This window comes from Numida meleagris, chromosome 8 (genome assembly GCF_002078875.1).
Source record: "Numida meleagris isolate 19003 breed g44 Domestic line chromosome 8, NumMel1.0, whole genome shotgun sequence".
Lineage (NCBI taxonomy): Eukaryota > Metazoa > Chordata > Aves > Galliformes > Numididae > Numida > Numida meleagris.
In genome coordinates, this window is record NC_034416.1 from 11,031,228 (window position 1) to 11,049,799 (window position 18,572).

General features: G+C 54.2%; 2 protein-coding genes across 10 annotated transcripts; both read right to left on the bottom strand.

Moving 5' to 3' along the window:
- On the bottom strand, nt 709-8,717 carry CNGA2 (cyclic nucleotide gated channel alpha 2). Of its 3 annotated transcripts, none has more exons than XM_021406155.1 (7): nt 8,593-8,717; nt 7,427-7,552; nt 7,158-7,265; nt 6,791-6,961; nt 4,587-4,694; nt 4,297-4,403; nt 709-3,648 (listed from the first exon to the last, which is right to left on the bottom strand). In XM_021406155.1, exons 2-7 carry the CDS (start codon nt 7,525-7,527, stop codon nt 2,225-2,227), a joined length of 2,019 nt encoding a protein of 672 aa, XP_021261830.1. In that variant the 5' UTR covers nt 7,528-7,552; nt 8,593-8,717; the 3' UTR covers nt 709-2,224. The 3 variants fall into 3 exon arrangements, with proteins under 3 accessions (XP_021261830.1, XP_021261828.1, XP_021261827.1); XM_021406153.1 differs by having other exon boundaries at nt 8,264-8,717; XM_021406152.1 differs by lacking the exon at nt 8,593-8,717 and adding an exon at nt 7,667-7,826.
- Nucleotides 9,439-18,523, bottom strand: LOC110403186. 7 transcript variants are annotated; one of them, XM_021406159.1, is made up of 7 exons: nt 18,319-18,516; nt 16,188-16,466; nt 15,464-15,621; nt 15,081-15,196; nt 14,299-14,460; nt 12,107-12,173; nt 9,439-11,958 (listed from the first exon to the last, which is right to left on the bottom strand). In XM_021406159.1, the coding sequence occupies exons 2-7, from the start codon at nt 16,381-16,383 to the stop codon at nt 11,827-11,829; spliced, it is 831 nt and encodes a 276-aa protein (XP_021261834.1). In that variant the 5' UTR covers nt 16,384-16,466; nt 18,319-18,516; the 3' UTR covers nt 9,439-11,826. The 7 variants fall into 7 exon arrangements, with proteins under 7 accessions (XP_021261834.1, XP_021261833.1, XP_021261831.1 ...); XM_021406158.1 differs by having other exon boundaries at nt 16,188-17,685; nt 18,319-18,464; XM_021406156.1 differs by having other exon boundaries at nt 16,188-16,497; nt 18,319-18,463.

The following is an 18,572-nucleotide window of genomic DNA, read 5'->3' on the forward strand; positions in this document are numbered from 1 at the left end:
TTCCTCCTGGGTGCCAACCAGCACGCACAGCCTTCGGCATCTCCAGGAGAACCTTATAGGGAGAGATTTGTACTGCAACCACCTGTAATGGGCAGCCCCAGGGTGCATCTGCTGTGCCCCACGTCCGCTCTGCTAGGGATGAGGGCGGCCCAGCAGTGCAGCTGTGCCACAGTGCGCTTCTCTCCAGCATCTGCCTGTCGGCTCGCTGGAAAAAATCATGGAGCTACTGCTAATTTCATTAGCAGGCCCATCAAGCGGTTCATCAATCTGTGATTTCCTGGCTTGCTGCCTCGAGAAAACAAGCGGGATCTGCTCTGCATTCTCAAAGCCGTCCTCCGGGGTAATGTGTCTGACGGCTTAAAGTTTCCCGAGTGGATTATTATCTCGGATTAAAACTGAGGGGGGTGAAAGGAAGGCTCGCTTTTTTTTTTTTTTTTTTTTTCCTTTTTCTCCAGCAAGAAGCCAAGATATCCCCTAAGCTGTGAGCATCTCCCCCAGCCGGAGGCAGGATCTCAGGCACCGCATCCCCCTGCAAACCCTGCTCCAGCGCAGGGAAAAGCAAACCCGGAGCTGCTCTGCCCGCCGGAACGGTGCCGTGCTGCGGTTCCGCGGCTCACAGCTCCCTCTCCCGGCCCCACCGCAGCAGCCGCAGCCTCCCCTCGTCCCCGCGCTGCCGGGCTGGCCCACGGCGCTCAGTCCGGGCGGAGGGAGGAGCTGGGAGCCGGGGGTTGTAGCGAGAGGGGAAATCAGAGCCGAAGCCAGCTGATCTCCAGCCAAAATCAGCTTAGTGCTGACAGAAAGCCCCCGAAATTTCATTGAGAGGCAACCAAAAAACGTTATCTCGCTCCGTGTTCTAATTTTGGTAATTTAATCTTCCCTCCGCCAGAAATCCCCAGGAAGCAGGGCCATTTCATTTTGAACAGAAAATCATCCAAAATAAAGAAAGTCAGGCTCTTTTTGGAGGGAAAAGAAAGGACAAAGCAAATACTGTCCATTTTCCACCATGAACCTTTCTGCTTTGACATGCCCTCGCCTTTCATCCCACTATTTTAGCTGAACTATGAGTTGAATTTGACCCAGCACATGAATTTCCCCAGAATTCCCTTCTCTTACAAGCATCCACCTCTTTGGAAGCTTCTAGTGATGGTGCTGAGCTTGCAGGGATTGCATGGCCACTCTCACCTGCAAGCTGCTTGCACCATGGACCCATGGGGCTTTGCCAGTGGCCGTGATGGTGTAAGATTTTTGTCCTTGCACACACGTCCCCATGACTGCCATTCATTTCTCCTCCAGACAGCAACTGGCCTGCAAGGCCCCAAAACTCCCACCGAGTACAAGAAAACCTCCTGCCTAAGAAAATAAATGTGTTCTACACTCTTTCCGAACTACCCACAGTAAAGCAAATACGGCACAGTTGGGTCCTATCACTGCTCTGTTCCTTAAAAATACGTCATTTCAGTCATACCCTTCCTGGCACATCCAGCCATCATTAGATAGATGAGAGGCAGCTGCTATCTTCGTTCCTCTCACATTGCAACAGGCACTGCCATTCAACAAGCAGTGGTCTCTACCTCCGCATTGCACTCATCATCCGAGTCCTTTATAGTCCGAATGGAAATCCCTCCGCCTCTGCAGCAGGAAAGCAGGATGGAATGCTGTTTCCTGGTAAGAGAGATGCTCGGGGTACACAGCTGTCTGTGCTGGAGCAATTTGATGGCTGAGCACCGAATACAGCACAAAGAACAGAGCGGTGGGCAGCTGCCTGCTCTTCCAGCTGGATGCCCAGCCTCGGAGTAAGAGGTGGAGATGACCTGTGGGGTGACAGTGACCCAGAGAAGCTTCCCTGTCTGCAGACATGAGAGGCACAGACTGGACTTTCTTCATCTGAGTCCAGGTACCCCTCCAGCAAGGTTCACACCCCACCTTCTATTAAGGCAACAAGAAGAAGTGTGATGGACAGAGACCTTTTCCTTAAGCTGGAAGGAAACATCAGTAGCGGCATTAGCCATCCTCCTCTTTTTACTGACCCAAGTCAGAGGTTTCACAAGAAATGAGGCAGGACTGAGGAGGAGCTAGGACAGTCGCCTGATTTGGAGCCTGCCACTCAGTGGCAATGCTAAGAACCCGAGAGAAGTCCTGGCAAGGCAGTCAAAGGTGCTGCCACAGGAAATGGAAACTGCCTCAGCACAAGGCAAGACATCATCTAGCTGAGATCTGCACCCTCTCATTGCAACCCAGCAGGTGTAGCTTCCCCCTCAACCTCAGACAGACTGTCTGAGCTATCTGAGAAGAAGTCCTCCAGATCCTGCTGCCTCATCTGGGACTCCAGAACAGTGATGCGCTGCTTGAGCTTCATCTGGGCATCGTTGTACTCCGTCAGGAGCCGGCCAAGGCGAGTGTGAAGTGTGTCCAGGTTCAAGGTCAGTCTGTCCAGCTTTTCTTCCACACTCTTCCCTTCCATGCTTTCTTCTTCAGCTGACTCATCCAGCAGGCCTTCCTTGGTAAGGATCTCCCGGCCACGCTCCTCCAAGACCTTTTTGGCATCAGGATACTCTGTGACCGCTTCCATCAGATCTTCCTTTGACAGGCAGAAAAGATCAGAGTAGCCCAAGCTACGGATGTTGGCTGTGCGCCTGTTGCCCATTTTGCTCCCTTTAATGTTCAGGATGCTGATCTCACCAAAGCAGCCCCCCGCAGTGAGCAAAGCATATTGTGTTGTTCCATCATCTGCCACCACAGCCAGCTTCCCCTCCTTGATGATGTACATCTCTTTTCCAATATCTCCTTTCCGGCAAATGTAATCTCCTGGGCTGAACACCTGAGGGCGAAGCTTCAGCACCAGCTCCACCAGTAGACCTGCCTCACAGTCCTGGAAAATCCTCACCTTCTTCAATGTCTCCAGGTGAACGTTGATGGCAATCTCTGCCCTTAGCTTGTCAGGGAGACTCTTGAGGACTTCCCGTTCATCTACTGCCTTCTTGTTGGTCCACAGGTAATCAAACCACTTGATGACTTTGGTTTCCATGTCTTTGCTCACCTTGCGGAACTGCATGTAGTGTTTAATGGCATCAATTTTTGCCTGGAACTCTGCTCTGGTGGCATTCATGTTGGATATCATGGACCCTACATTCCCCACAATGGTGGCAAAGATGAGGACACCAATGAGGAAATCAAAGATCACAAAGAGGTATTCTTCATCACGCACAGGAGGAGGGGTCTCTCCGATGGTAGTCAAAGTCAGCGTAGACCAGTAGAGACAGTAGACATACTCCCGGGTGAGATACCCGTATTCAGGGTCTGTGACGTTGGGATAGACCCAGGTATCTTCTCCAAAGCCTATGGCCTTGGAAATGGCATAGTAAATGCAGGCATTCCAGTGGATGATAACCAGGATGTAAAGAACCAAGTTGCTGATGCGGAAGATGTTGGGGTAGCTGGTCCTGGTCTCTGTCCGGTCAAAGAACTCAAACATGCGGGAGAAGTGCAGCAGCCTGTTGAATCGCAGCTCAGGGCGGTGCAGTCCCACAGCAAAGTACGCCAGGTCTGTGGGCAGGATGGAGAGAACGTCCAGCTTGAACTGTAAGGTGTAGATGTAGTTATCCCGTAACTTCTTCAGGTCCTTAACCAGGAGGCCCTGTTCCAAGAAACCTAACAGAGAAGGGAGTGAGAGAATTATTTTGGCTTATGTTCAACTCTTCTGCAGGCTTTGTAAGCACTTCTGATATTTCATGGTATACCATGCCTATACAGTCCTCCAAATATTACCAGTTCCACCTGATCTACTTAGCTTACAAGCTTTTGTTATCAAGCATCTGGCAAAAGCCACATAAAGATAATGCTTAAGGATTCGCTCTGTGTCAGGAAGAAACAGGAACACAAAGTTTTTCCTTCTCCAGATCAGGAATTATTGCAGTTCCGGATAGAAAGTGTACAGCCACCTCCTCCATTCCAAGAGCATTAAATACTACCATTTTTCCATGTAGATAATTCACTAGCTGAACTTGTGCAAAATCAGAGATACAGACATTCAACTCTGCGCGAATACTAATAGTAATGTGGGTAATTTTGTACAATTATTCAAAGGTGAAGCTGGAAGCTAGGATGATTAATCTTTCATTCTGAAACTTACCTCATTTCTCAGATCTTTAAATTAGATTCTTTCTCTGGAGACTGCTTCGTACTAGTGAGAACCAAGGTAGACAAAACCCTCCTTCTAATGGAGCTGTCAATTAGGTCCCTCCACTTTTAGGACATTAGAGCAAAGCACTCACAACCCAGGATGCTTTCCCTGCTTACCTGTGCGCAGGCGGATCACTATGTCCCCAGTGTAGATGCAGTCCGAGATGTAATCTAGCACCAGCCAGAGGACAACATAAGTCTTTTGCAGGTCACTGAAGCAAGCCCTGCAGGAACAGGTGGTGAGACCAAGAAATCTCTCTTCCAACTGAATATAAGCTGATTCTTTCCTTTAGGTTCCCCCCACCCCACAGACACCAGCGCCAGCTGTCTGAGCCCCACCTGAGCCACAACAAGCAGGTGAAGATGAGGGTTAGAGGAGACAGGAGCCCTGCAACATCCCAGCTCACCTGGCCACAAGCAAGCACCAGTTGTAGAGGACAGGAACAGCAATGACGGCCAACCAGCGGTAATACCAGTCCCCTGCAGGGTCCACCACAAAGGACTGCCATTTCTTCCTGGAAGCAGAGAGAAGCCAGAGCTGGCAATGTGTGAATAAAAGGCTAAACATAGAAAATAGGGTTGGAAGGAACCAGCCGCGTCATCCCCTTCATCCTTTGCACTAGCCTGGATCAAACAGCTGCCGCTTGACTGCCAATCTGTAAGCTAAATCCAATCCCAAGAGTGATAGGTAAAAATGTCCCACATTGTTTAAGTTCCTTTATCCCCCAAACAATGGTCATTAACATAGCAGAAAAGAAACAGCAGCATGGCAAGGCAGAGCAGGTGGCCTCCATGCACCGCAGAGGCAGAGCCAGAAACAGATGTACGGAAGAGGGTGACCAGAAAACTTCTGTTAGATGACCTTGCCTCTCATAAATGAGGCATGGATTGGAGCCAGACAGATCTGAGAGAAGAAGATTAATTAGAGCGGGAAGGAAAGCTTGCTGCACATCAGTGGGAGCACCATGGGGCTGCCCAAGCCCCAGAGCAGTGGCCGGCATCACAGGGCTGCCATCCCATACCGCCTGCCTGCGGCCCGCTCAGCCCTCTGTCCAGCCTTTGAACTGCTCCCAAGCATTTGATCCTGCTCATCTTGGGGTTCTGAGATAAGATGCATGCGCTCCCGTGGCCAGATCTCACCAGAGGAGCCGGGAAATAGAAACTCTGCAGCTGGACTGATAGGCTCGGCCGCCGCCACCTGCTAGGGCAAAACACCTTCTCTCCCTGCATCCTCACCTCCCTTCCAGCTTTGGGATGTGCAAAGCTCCCTCCAGCAACAGGAAAAACAACCCACTTGCCAGCACATTCTCCATGCTCACCCCACTGCTTCCGACAGCTTTGGAAGCAAACGTGTGCCTCAAAGCCTGCAGCAGTGGCATGCTGGGTGGGACCAGAGCTTGGAGTGGGCCAGCAGTGCTCCTTCACTCTCCCTCTGGGTGCAGCCCCAGATAAGCGAGTGGTTCTCCCCACTTTACAGGTGGGGACAAAACACTTGTGTTTTGCTCAGAAAGGGGTTGATGTGTTGCTTAAATATTTTCTGAGAAAGGGACACCTTGCTCTCTGAGACATACGGTTACTGGCACATGGGAAACATCAACTCACCTGCAACCAGCCAGCACTGCTGTAATACCCGTACCACAAGTACTAATAACCCCAACAGCAGCGTTAATCAGGTTGGCAATTTCAGCTTTAAAGTCACCCGTGACACCATCTCCCCAGGAGAGCTGTGGTACTCTCCCTTCTAAAGTCTGTGGGGCAGCACCAAATGCACACACTCCCCCCAGGCCAGGAACCTTTATCCTATCCCCTCAACAGGCATTTACGGGCTGTAGGGTGATGGCAGTGAGCTCTACTGTCCCATCCCCTGCAGATACCTTGCAGAGCGCAGCTTCTCCCAGGGAGCCATGGGCACGGAGCAGCCCTCTCAGCACACATCAGCTCCTCTCCCTCTGGTAATTAACAAGCTCCTTTTCACCTCGCAGGGCAGAGCACTTTTTTTCCATGACTAGCAACAGCCCCGATACAAGGCTCAGATACTTTCCTCCTATAGAGAAGGATCATTTCTCGGTGTTTTAATTACCATGTACAATGGTAGGGTCCAGACTAGTCCGTGAGCTTTGCCCCTTAATTAGCCAGCAGAAGAAAAGCCAGGTTATTGCTTTTCACCGGCAGTGCGAGCTGAGGAGATGAAAGCGCTGGGTCTGAATGAGCCTTTTCAGAAAGCTGCCGTCACGGTGTCTGCCCTCGGAGGCGGGGAGACGGGCAGCAAACGCACTCCCTTCATCTCCCTTCCTCCTGCAGTGATGAATGAGGCTGGAGGAGCCCACAGGTTTGTGCTTGCTGCGGCGTCCTGCGTGGACTCTCTGTGTCCTTTGGCTCCTCTCATGCACAGCTGCTAGGACAGCTTTTTGCAGACCCATCTTGGCTCAGATGCCAGCAGGGCGCAAGTGACCCCTCCCGCCGCTGCCACCCCCTGCCCCTGGGCAGAGCTGAGCCCACCACCCGTGGGACTCCTGCCCCTCTCCCTGAGCCATCGCTGCTGGCAGAGCCCGAGCAGCACACGTGGCCAGTCTTCAGCCTGAGGAGGCTGTGTCACGGGGAAGGGCCCTACTTTTTGGCTTTCTCCTTGGCCTCCTCATCCTCTGGATCTCTGCTGGCATCAGCAGGCACTGTCTGCAGCTCAGGGCCCTGGAAGCGCTCGAGGAAGGGGTCTGGCCTCTGCTGCTCCTCCTGCAAGCTCTTGCTGGCCCAGTCCCGCAGCACCAGCACAAGCCGGACTATCCTAAATGAGAGAGAGAGGCAGAGTCAGGTGCTGTCCACACAGCGAGGAGAAAGCAAAGGTTTGTGATGAGCAAGGGGTCAAAGCCAGGCACAAAAGGCTCAGACAAGAGCCCATGCAACACCTCTCCAGTTTTCTTTCATGTTCTGGAAATGCATAGGACCCAACCCTGCCCTGCAGCCTGGCCCCACATCACTACCTGGCCAGGGCTCGTCTGCCTTGGAAAGGGGGGGCAGCCGGCTGCTCCCCCCCGTATGCAGAAGTCTCTCTGTGCAGCTCCAAGGTCTCATCCTGGGTCAAGCATGTCCTGCAGTGGGGAGAAGGGAGGGTCATGGCCTCATGGCACCTCTCAGTGCCAGCCCACACCCTGCTGGCTGAGCCAGGGGAAGCGGGCAGCTGGGCTATGCCATTGTGCCCTGAGATTCAGCCCTGCCCCACCAGTGCCACCCTCTCCCAAGCCATCCTGACCTGCTCGTGCTGAGCTCCTTGCCCTGTGCATCAGCCCTGGCTCGGGTTGGTGGGGGTGGACAGGGGCCAGGCAGCTGCAGGCCGTTACTCCTGGCCGTCATCCTCACAGCGAGCAGCCCCGGGGACCTAGGAAGAGCAGAGAGCAGGAGCGCAGGGAGTGGGAGGCGGTGCGTGATGTGAGCACTGAGTTACAGTACAGCCCCAGAGGAAAGAGGGGCAAAGCCCAACAGATGTGCCCACCCCATGTTTTCCATGTCGCTCTCACTGCAGAGCCCTATGAGGCATTGCACCCTCCCCAGGAGGCCATACATCTGCCCCTGAAAGATGTTCTCCCCACCACCTGGGCTCCTCAGCCATTGCCAGGGCAACAGCATCTGCAGCACTGTGCCCTAGCGACGAGCTGCAGCTCTTCCGCAGCCCAAGGGTGCGAAAACGGTCCCCAGGCAGATGGGAGAGCACAGCCACCGTGGAGGAGAGATGCTGTCACATGGCAGCACAAGGTGGGCTTGGCATGTACAAGACCCTTGCATCTCAGCAGCTGCTCTCCTGCCCATGTACTGTGAGCTGCTGGTGGTCCACCCAGCGAGCCCTCCACGTCCCCGCAGCCATGGGCACATGGAGAAGGCAGGCTCCTGGGGACAGCTCACCAGTGCTCTCCCATTGCAATCCCCCCTGGTGATGCACTGCATGGACATGGGCAATGCCTTGCACAGCGCTGCCCATGTCACCGTTATGCATTGTGCTGGTCAGGGACCATGCACGCAGAGCTGCCCGCAGACCCAGCCACCTCCCCGCAGTGGCAGAGCCGCCACCAGGATGCCACCACCGCCCACTTACGAGCCTGATGTCCCTCGAGGCCTCCAGCGAGCTAGCAGGGGTGGGCAGGGGGCATCCCCTCACGGGAGCCTCAGCAAACACCAGAGCCACGAGGCTGCAGAGGGGTCCCCACGGTGCCCTGGACAGGTGATGCACAGCGCATGTGTGTCCCCTCGATGCAGCACACTCCCGGCCCCTGGGCCCCCTCAGTGCCCCAGGCAGCACGGTGTGCGTCAGAGCAGTCAGCCACAGCAGCTTTGTACCCAGGGATGAAAGGGGAGGAGGGACACCGCTCCCTCCCACGCATCCCCTTCTTCCCCAGCGCCCCTCCCTCGCCTCCGTCCAGTTACCTGTTCTCAGGCAGCAGGAAGCCACATTTGCTTCTCAGGAATCCCAGAGAAGAGAGCTGCAGAGTTTGATGATGATCTTGAATTGCGCCTGTCACCGGTGTCTGCTTTGTTGTTCTGCACACAGAGAACCATTCTGACAACCAGCTGGCAGAACGTTTGCATCCCCAAGACTATAAGGAAGGGGTTAAATTTCATTCTGTCCTACTCACATCCAACCATACGCAGTGACTGAAGCTGGGTACGTCCTTTTCATGGGTGCAGATTCAAGCACATCGTGCAAGTGTGATCTGAGAGTACCAGCACCCAGGGTCCATTCAGCACCAAAACTTCACCTTTTCTTCCTTTGGAGCCTCAATTCCCATCTCTTCTGACCTCACTGAAAATCTTGGCAGCAGTGAGCTTGAAGTGATGAGGAACTTCTGCAGCCTTGGTTAGCAGCACTGGAGGGACGCACCTCCTTGCCTTGTCCTCATGCCACAGAACCAGGCACAGACCAGAAGCACCGGCAGCAGCTTGTCCCCCTTCCCACCCCTCCTTTTGCTCCCTGCCTGCAACCATCTCCAAAAATGTGCAAGCGCCAGGAACCTTTTTGCTTCTGTCCCTTTGGTGCACGCCACACACCTCCCTCCAGCGCCAGATTGTACGAGATGCCTCTTTTTCTATGCACGTTGTTGTGGCAGCCTCCCCAGGGGACACCCAGCCCTGCCACACGTGCATGCCCTGGGACAATGGAGGAGGAAGTCTGCAGATGCACTGCAGATGCACTGAGGAGCTGGGCAGTGCCCTGCTGCCAGGGGAGCAAACCTCACCCACCCCACACCAGGATTTGCTGGCACGGGAGACACATCCAGCACACACAGAATTTATTAAAATATGCACAGAAAACAAAGTAGAACTCATAGCTGGAGGTAAGAACTACTTACTAAGTCAACAGGAAAAGGAAAATAGTAATGATAATAACATATATTTACAAAGTAAGTGATGCACAATGCAATTGCTCACCACCCGCCGACCACTCCCCACCAGTCCCTGAGCAGCAGCTGCTCTACCAGCTCCCCACCGCTGTCAAGGCTTCCCACATGATGCCCCGTGGTATGGAATACTCTGTGGTCAGTTCAGGTCAGCTGTCCTGGCTCCATCCCCTCCCAGCTCCCTGTGCCCCCCAGCCCCTCACTGGCAGCACAGTGCCAGAAGCTGAGAACTGAAAGGTCCATGGCTGTGTGCAGCGCTGCTCACAACAGCTAACCATCATGTGTTTATCAGCATCGGTTTTTCTCCCAAAGCCAAAACGCAGCACCATACCAGGCACTATGAAGGAAAAATGCAACTCTGTCCCAGCTGAAACCAGGCCACCTACCCAATACAACCTGCCCATAATCAGCCTTCAGGAACACATCCCATCTGATTGCTTCACCTCCACGTATTTCCAGCCTGTCCACATCCCTGAGCCATGCCAGCAGCCCTGCTGCCATCCCTTGCACACACAGCACTGCAGCACAGCCCCCCATCCTGCTTTCACCTGCACTAAATCCCAGCGCTGTCCTCAGCCCAGACATCAGCCACAGGTTCAGACCTGCAATTACTTGTGGGACAGTTATTTATTAGTAAATGTCCAGCTGCCAGATTTACAGCCATGGAGGCTTGATGCAGTGGCAGGCAGGGAACACCTAAGCATCCGTGTCTGTAAATAAGCCATCGGGACATCTGGGTGATTTGCAGATCCAGCTACAATCATTTATAGGTGGAACAGAGAGGCCCTATTGGCAACACCTGCCCCAAGCCTGCAGGCATAACTCTAGCAGATGCATTGGATGGAACCACTATGAGAATCTCGATTCACCGTGAATCCAAGTGCTCCTAAACCTCAAAGAAGGAAAGAACCAGCAGAGCTGTTGAACTGGGCTTGGTTTTAGTTAGCACCTGAGCCAAGGATTCCCCTCACTTCTGCTGTTGCACCACGCTGAAGTTGCAACTTGGCAGCAGACTGGGAGTGATCCTGCCCTCTGGCACTGGCAATCTCACAAATACCCACTGCTGCCCAAACGGGCAACTGTCCATGGCCTGTCTGGTGCCTGCACTGTTATTACGAGGTCTTATAATCACCCCAGGGAGGTTTCCCATGTACCTCTCCCTGGGAAAAAGCCAAGCTCCTGGAAAAGCCCAGAGTTCAGCAGTACTCTTACAGCCACTTGGGATCTGAGCACTTGCAAACCCACTGCTGAGAGCCTCCAGCACAACAGGAGCCGAGGAGGTGGTGCCACAGCAGTGGTCACAGGGATCATAGAATCATAGAATTGTTTGAGTTGGAAGGGGCCTTTAAAGATCATCTGGTCCAATTCCCCTGCGGATGGCAGCCCCCAGCTCCTCTGGGTCCACCCCTATCCTGAAGCAGGGGCTACCCTGGCACAGGGCTGCTCACACAGTTGCTCAAGGAAGAAAAGAAAACCTAGCAGCAGTTCAGAAACACACAAACACTCTGCATAAGCTCTCGGGGTGGAAGTTGAAGAAGAGACCACAGCAACTGGCACTGCTACCCAGAGAGCTGTGGGTGCTCCATCCCTGGAGGTGCTCAGGGCCAGGTGGGATGGGCCCTAGGCAGCCTGAGCTGGCGGGGGGCAGCCAGCCCATGGCAGGGGGTAGGGCTGGGTGGGCTTAAAGTTCCCCTCCAACCCAAGCCATTCTATGGTTCTATGAATTCTATGAGTTTTATGGAGGCAGAACTAAGTTGTCCAAGCTGTGACACAGCCAGGGGACCAGATGAACCATGGCCTAAGACTGTGACAGGACCTGACGTCCACAGAGACCCAACACTTTGTGCCTGCTCCAATACACAGCCCCAGGGGCAGAGGCTCTCCCATTGCACTGTGCAGGACAGATCCCTCTTGTGTCATTCACAAATTTCTTATGAGACTTGGGCTTCTCACAGCAGCTTCCCACATGACCATTGACCCCATCAAACACACCGCATGGTTGCAACCATACACCAAACACAGCCCAGCCCTGGGACTATGCATGCTGAGCCATGCTCCCTGTCACACCCCACCACTCCCTGTCATCCATCTCCAGCTGCTGTGGCACCAGGTCCAGCTTTATGGTTCCACCTCAGATCCTAAAGGATGCCAAAAAGCAGGTCAAGTTCAGAAGAAACACATGGTTTTACCATCCGCAGGTACACGAGCAAGGATCCTTTCCCTGCTCTCGCCCAGGGTGGGTTGGGGAGCCCAAGGCACAGAATCATCTCCACAGCCAGAGCCAGGTGTTGACGAGGCAAGCAGAGAGCAGCATGGAGTACACCAGGGGCTCCTCTTTCCGCCAGGCCTTGTACTGCTCCTCCAGCACGCACAGCCGCTCCGAGATCCTGGCCAGCTGCAAGGAGAGCAGCGTGAGGAGCATCACCCAGGGCTAGTTGGCAATGTCAGCAAACCAGGCCCTAGCAACAAGCCCTGGGGCACCCTCATCCACCCTCCTGCGGCTTTCCCAGGAAACACCTGCAGCCCTACACTCCTTCTCTCACCTCTTTTTTCATTGCTGCAGCCTCGGCCACGATGACCTCCTCCGGGGCTGCACCAGCCTCCTGGGAGCTGTGGGAGGAAAACAGAGATGCACACACTGCTTGGGAGGAGCAGTCCCTCCTGCACACGCGGCACTGCCACAGGGAGCCCAGCCATGCAGCACTGCGTGCACATCCAGGTCGTGCTGTCAGCATGAGAGAAAACAGCACTCACACAGCATCTACCAATTTCTTCTTACCCCATCATGCTTATACCTCCACCATGCAGCCCGCAGTGATCACAACAAAGCACTCAGCACATGCTACAACAGGAAAGCCACATGCTTACGTTTCTTTAGAGACCCAACAGAGAGAAAATGTATTTACCCGGAGTCCATGTTCTATAGCCAGAGGAATCCTCTGAGGATGGGATAAACCATCATTAGAGCAAGTCAGGCAAACAGAGATCCCACAGCCAAAGCCCAAATGGAGGGACAGTATTTACCCCAGCAAGAGAGGACCCAGCAGGAAGGAAGCAGCTACCAGTGGGGGGACCTCTCTCAGCATGTGCCAGTCTGCCTGGATTTGCTGGCACCAGGATTTGCTCCTCTCTAACACTTCCCTCACAAAAGGCATCGCCTTTTGCCCTCACAGCAAAAGTTATTTGCAACCAGAAGCATTAACAAGCATCACAACGATGCAACTCTTCCCTCAATCCCTGAAAATAATGGGACAGAGTCCATGGATGTGCATCTCCTGCAGATACAACCTTGCTCCATGGTACACGGCATAAAGCCACAAATAAAGTAGATCCACACTGAGAAATTAGAATTGCCATGTTGTTCTCATTGTTATAGGGTAGCCTTGCATCAGCTCATCCACAGTGCAGAGTTCTCCTGTACACACCAACATGGTGGATGTTCCGTCCCCTGGAGGCACTCGAAGTCAGGCTGGACGAGGCTCTGAGCACCTGATGGAGCTGTAGGTGTCCCTGCTCATTGCAGAAGAGTTGGAGTGATGGCCTTTAAAGGTCCCTTCCAACTCAAACCAGCCTATGTTCTGCCACAGGCCCACACTGACACGTTATGGGTTAACAGTGTTGAACGAGGTCCTCTGGGGACCTCAGGAAGGGGGGCACTCACTCCTGATATTCAAGGAATTGGCCCGAAAACACATTCATGAGATAATACATCCACATAATGCAGCTGTGGTAAATATGAAAGTCACAACAGAAAGAATATCCAATTTCACCCAGTACAAAGCCATTAAAATTGGACATTTCCTGCAGCTTTTACTTGAAAAATCCCCATTGACACAAGTGAACACCCTTTAGAGTAGAGAACAGAAATTACCTCCGATGACTCATACCCTTTAAGAGGTCACTGCCATGGAAATATTCTAGCCTCTCGCTGAGGCCAGAGCTTTCTTTATTAAAATTTCAGGATAAACAAGTCAGCTCAGCCACATTTTTATTGCTGTGGGAGGTATGAAAGAAAGCATGCATCTGAAATGATGCAGAGTACCAAGAAGAGGCATTCCAAATTGCCAGGCTCCAAAGGGAGATGGAGAGCTGGGCAGAGCTCAGGACTCATCCTGCTCTCAAAGTTCCTTCCTCCACAGTACCATGTGGATGGCATGGATGATGGATGCTCCCTCTCCTCCCCATCTGCCTGGAGGTTTTGCTCAAGGAGAATAAGAAGTATTCCGACGATTCAATATTGGAGATTCTGTGATTCTATGACTTTTGGGTGCTTCTGTGTGGAGCTAGGAATTGGATTAGATGATCCTTATGGATCTCTTCCAACTCAAGATAGCCTATGGTTCTATGAACAGGTCACTGAAGAGCAACCAAGAGATGGCCATGCATGTTGTGAGGACGTGGGAGAGGTGTCTTGGTGACAAGATCAGGACTGGGCCATCTGTCCTGGGTTTTGATTCCCTTCCCACATTTTTCTCCATCACTCTATCAAGGCATGCAGAAAGAGTAGCACTGAAGAGTAGCTGAAACCCAGTAGTGTCACAGGAGGTGTTAGGTCCCTTGGGTGGCACTAAGCCAAGCAGGAGGCACCCAGAGCTGGCAGGATAGATAAGAAGAAGGGGCTGGGGCAGCCATGTCCTGTGAGGTTAGAAAGCTCAGGGCTGTCTCCTGCCTCAGCAAGGCAAAGCTAGGTCTGTGTAGAGCAGCAGGGAGGTGGCTCGGGATGAGCCAATGTCACCTGGATGGCACCGGGTCTTGAAGAGAGTTCTGGACACGGTGGAAGAGCACCTGGCCCAGCAGGTACATGGTCTGGAAGATGTTCTGCATGGAGTAGATCCTGCCTGTCCCAGCAAGGAGGGGGAGTGGGGCACTGCGAGCAGGTGGGGGGCAGGTGTCCAGCCTGGGATGCACACAGAACCACAGTGGTTACTGCCTGACCTTGCACAGCACAAGCACAGGCCTCTCGTCCCTCCTGCAGCCCCGAGCACCTCAGGGCAATGCCACCAACGCCCAGACCTCCGTGTCACCGGGTGAGAGGAGCCCCTCCAGCAGCCCAGGTTCAGTCACTTGGCTCCTCCAAAGGCAGCAATGGCGGTGTGACAACCACACCTCTCTGCCAGCCCAGGACAGGCTTTCTTCTAGGCAGAAGATGGCTCTGCTCTGGGATTAAGCTCAAGGATTTTCTCCATTGGAGAGAAAGACCATGATGTCAACCACATTACTGCTCATGAAAAGCACATGTGCTCTTTGCTCACCCCTGGCTGCAAACCCAACAGCCAGCAAGGACCAACAGTGCTGCCATAAACTCCAAGATGGGACATGCTGTCCCATGTGCCTCAGGTGGCAGCAAACCTCTCCTTACTGACTTTGGAGGACACTTTCCTCTTAACTAGCTTCATGCAAGACTGGAGCTAGCCCTGATGTGGATCCCCCCCCATCTTGGGGCACCAACACAAAGCATCAAAGACCCCAGGGGATGCCGGTCCCTGCCCACCCACACCACTCCAGGTCCGTGCTCACTGCTCATGATGCCGGGCTGGGCTGGGCAAGGCCAGCTGGGCACTGTCACTTGAGGATCGCCGTGACCCACTGCTGTGCTGGCTCTGCCGCCGCAACCTGCTGCTGTGATGGCCCTGCTGGGATCAAACACAGATGTATGAGAGTCACAGAATCATTAAGGTTGGAAAAGACCACTAGGATCATCCAGTCCAACCATCAACCCATCACCGCCACGCTCAATTTGGGCAGAGCCAGCCTTGTGCCCCATGAAAAGCCCTCAGCAGTGGGGGCACTGCGCAAGCCCCATCCCAGTGAGACGATCCTGGACCTCCAGAGCAAACCAACAACCAGGAACACGCTCCCTACGCCAACACATGCAAGCCCACCCGCCCTCAATACAGTACCAATCGTCTGCGATTCTGGGCACTTGATCTGCCAGCCATGTGCAGAAAAGGGATCTCCCCCAGGGCGGAATGCTGAGCCGAGGAGCCTAGAGACATGCACACCTCAGCGGAGGGGACATTCCTCTGCTGGTCCAGCAGGACGGGTCTCAGATCTGCATCTGATGTTTCCACAGAAAAGAGAAATGGAAGAATGAAACACTCTGAGTGTGCCCCATTGCTCTCAGGGCTGCAGGGAAGGGAGATCCTCCCAAATAGGGCTGCCAGCCCTTTGTCCACAGTTACTGGATGTACATCAAAAGCCATGCTCTGCAGATGTGAGCAATTGGAGAGCCCGGAGAGGTGTGGACTGGAAATCAACTGGATGTACCACTCCAGGAAAACAAGGTTTGGGAACAATTTGTCAAAGAGCAGGGCCATATGTCTCAGCATCCCAAAAATCGAGAGGAAACTGGAAGACATGTGGAAGGAGATACCTCCATACAGTGCTCCTCACATTTTGGATCTAAGGCCCCTCCTGCCCTCTGCTGGTCACCTTTGTTCACCTTTCCTCCTCAGGCATCTCTCCACCTTCCCACTCTACCTTCCAGAAGAAAGATGGCTACAATCTGACTCGTTCCCCTCTTGCAAAGCAAACCACCAAGTGCTTTAGAAAATATTTCTTCTCCCTACAATGTTACAGAGACCCACCACACTTCAAGCACTCCCAAAAAAACCAGAATGTTACCTGCAAGAGAAATCCCAACGGGAACGTGCGTTGGAAAGGAAGGAGGGACACCCTCGGACATGGGCTCCTCGTCCACAGGGCTGAAGCTGTTTGCCACTGTGAGTCTGTTGGGGACCCGCATCCTTCGATTGATGTCCTCAGTGAAGAGCAGGTCACAGCGGACTATGTTCACTTTCTGCTCCAAAAGTGGCCACATCGTTTTTGTTTTTCCCAGATTGCCCGGGGAGCCGAGGTTTCACGCAGGGGGAAAGAAAGCAGCAGGCTGAGAGGCAGTGGCACCTGCACAGGGGCAACACGTGCTGTAAGGCACCTACACACAGGCAGAAACAACAACAAACAGAACCATAGGAGATGTGCCGGAGAACAGGGAGTCCCATAGAGCCCAGCTGGTGGGAGCAAGGGCATGAGGTGGGAACTGCTGCCAGCAGCATGAGATGGGAGAACGAAACTGTCCCCACACACACTTTCACTGTAATATCCTCTAGGGCCATACTGCATTCATGCCCATCTCCTGGAGGGATCCACACCAAGGAGCTGAACGGGATGGACTTTGCTTCAGGCAGCGCTGTCGGACACTGACCATCCTCCCACAGGGAAAGGAAGCCTCTTCCAGCACGGACACAGCAGGGACACAGGTCCCCAGCCCCTCTGACTCTCTGCTTTCTGATTTATTGTTCTTGACATTACCGATGTACTGTTCTGGGTTCTTCCAGACCCAGCCATTCCCATTCCCCCACGTCCCCCTCAGCCCTCCCTGCTGCCCTCCCTTGATCTTGCAATACCAAGGAATCCCCCTTTGCTACTGAGTCAAAATCCCCCAGCACAGCCCAAACCACTGCGGACGTTTTCCCCTTCAAAGCTCAGAGGGGGAGAATGGGAGGAGGCGAGGAGCGGAGCGCAGGGGCTCTGTATGCTCTGATCACGTCGGGCTCTATTTTTAGCACCCTGCGCTCTGACGCTGCATTGCCAGCCCAGCAAGCCGCTCCCAGCTGGCAGCAGCCAGGGCTCCCCGCTGCCATCCCCATCCCCATGCTCATCCCCATCCCCATGCCACCTCCTGGGAGCAGCAGCACTCCTGGAGCCCTATAGATGTCTGGAGACACAGCCCCGGAGCACTAATCCCATCCCACAGCACCAGCAGCCCTGTAACTCCAGGCATGCCAGGGCAGCTCCGCGCCAGCAGTAATCACTTCACTCTGTTCTCTCCTCCTCCATCATTAAAATTCTTTTAATTAAAGGGACAGAAATCTGCCCAGCGCCATCAGCTGCAGCACTTCGCTGCTTCCACGTGTGTGGGAACGAAACCCCTGTCCCTGCAAAGCAGGTCGGCCCCAACAGTGAGTCCTGGGGCTGTCCCAGAGAGGTGCCATTCCCGCAGGAGAATGCTGGATCAGACACGCAGCCCCACGGCCCGCAGCCATGGCAATCGCTGGGTTTCTCCTCCAGTTTTGGGGTTTTAGAGGAACAAACGCCCTGAGCTGTCTTCTCAGCCTTCTCTCTGGGAAAGCAGCATATGAAAAGCAATAAATCAGAATGGGGGGAGAGGTTCATGTTCTAATCACCGATGGAACTGCCGCAGCTCCTAAGGAGAAAAGGGACGAGAGGGGAGCGAGGAGCGCGTTCTGAGAGCCTAAGCCACACAAACGAAAAAAAAAACCGTCAAAATCCATAAGAAGAAAGGGCTTAAATGGCCGGATTTCTGCCTTAACTTTCCGCAGGGCTTTTTCTAGCTGCTACCGAGCAATCCTGCTCACGCCGACGGAACACGGCCGCTCCCCACCTCCGCGCTGCGCTTCCCCTCGCATCGGCAGCGCGGGGGAATTTCCGGCGGGCTGAGCCGGGGGCTGCGGCGCTGGGGAGGGGGGAACAGGAGCGGACCCCCCCGTCCTGCCCTGCGGAGGGACCGCCCGCCTCTCTCCCGGCGCGGGCAGGAGGGGCAGCAGCATCCCTCCGCCCCCGGCGGGTTAGCACACCCCGCTTGGGGTCCGCGCTCGCAGATCGGCTCTGCTTTCCTCTCCCGTAGCGCAGCTGCGGGCTCCCCCCACGGTTCCCCCGGAGCCGGGCTCTGCCCCAGCGCTGCGCCCGCTCCCCGCTGGTGGAAGGGAGGAGCGGGGTAGGAGCGGGCACTTACTTTTTCTTTTTTTTTTTGGCAGTTTAAAGCAACTTCCCAACCTGTAAGCGGCCGCTCTTCCTGCCCGCCCGGCCGGGAGGTGATGTCAGCTGGGCGAGCCCTCCCCTCCTGGCACAACGCCGGGCTTAAAGGCACAGCCCGCACAGCCCGTGCTCCAGCCCGAGGCCCCCGGGCAGCAGCGCCCGCCCATCGCCGCGTCGGAGCTGATCTCCTCTGCCTCTTGGTGGAGCGTGCGGCGATAAAACGATCCGTTT

Coding starts and splice junctions, on each gene's coding strand:
- CNGA2 (XM_021406152.1), bottom strand. CDS start 7,800: ATGCTGTTGCCCTGGCAATGGCTGAGGAGCCCAGGTGGTGGGGAGAAC. Junction 7,266..7,426: donor AAGGAGCTCAGCACGAGCAG/GTCAGGATGGCT, acceptor TCCCCACTGCAG/GACATGCTTGACCCAGGATG. Junction 3,649..4,296: donor AGTGATCCGCCTGCGCACAG/GTAAGCAGGGAA, acceptor CTTCTCTGTTAG/GTTTCTTGGAACAGGGCCTC.
- LOC110403186 (XM_021406159.1), bottom strand. CDS start 16,383: ATGTGGCCACTTTTGGAGCAGAAAGTGAACATAGTCCGCTGTGACCTG. Junction 15,197..15,463: donor CCCAGAATCGCAGACGATTG/GTACTGTATTGA, acceptor GTTTGATCCCAG/CAGGGCCATCACAGCAGCAG. Junction 14,461..15,080: donor CCAGCCCGGCATCATGAGCA/GTGAGCACGGAC, acceptor TGTGCATCCCAG/GCTGGACACCTGCCCCCCAC.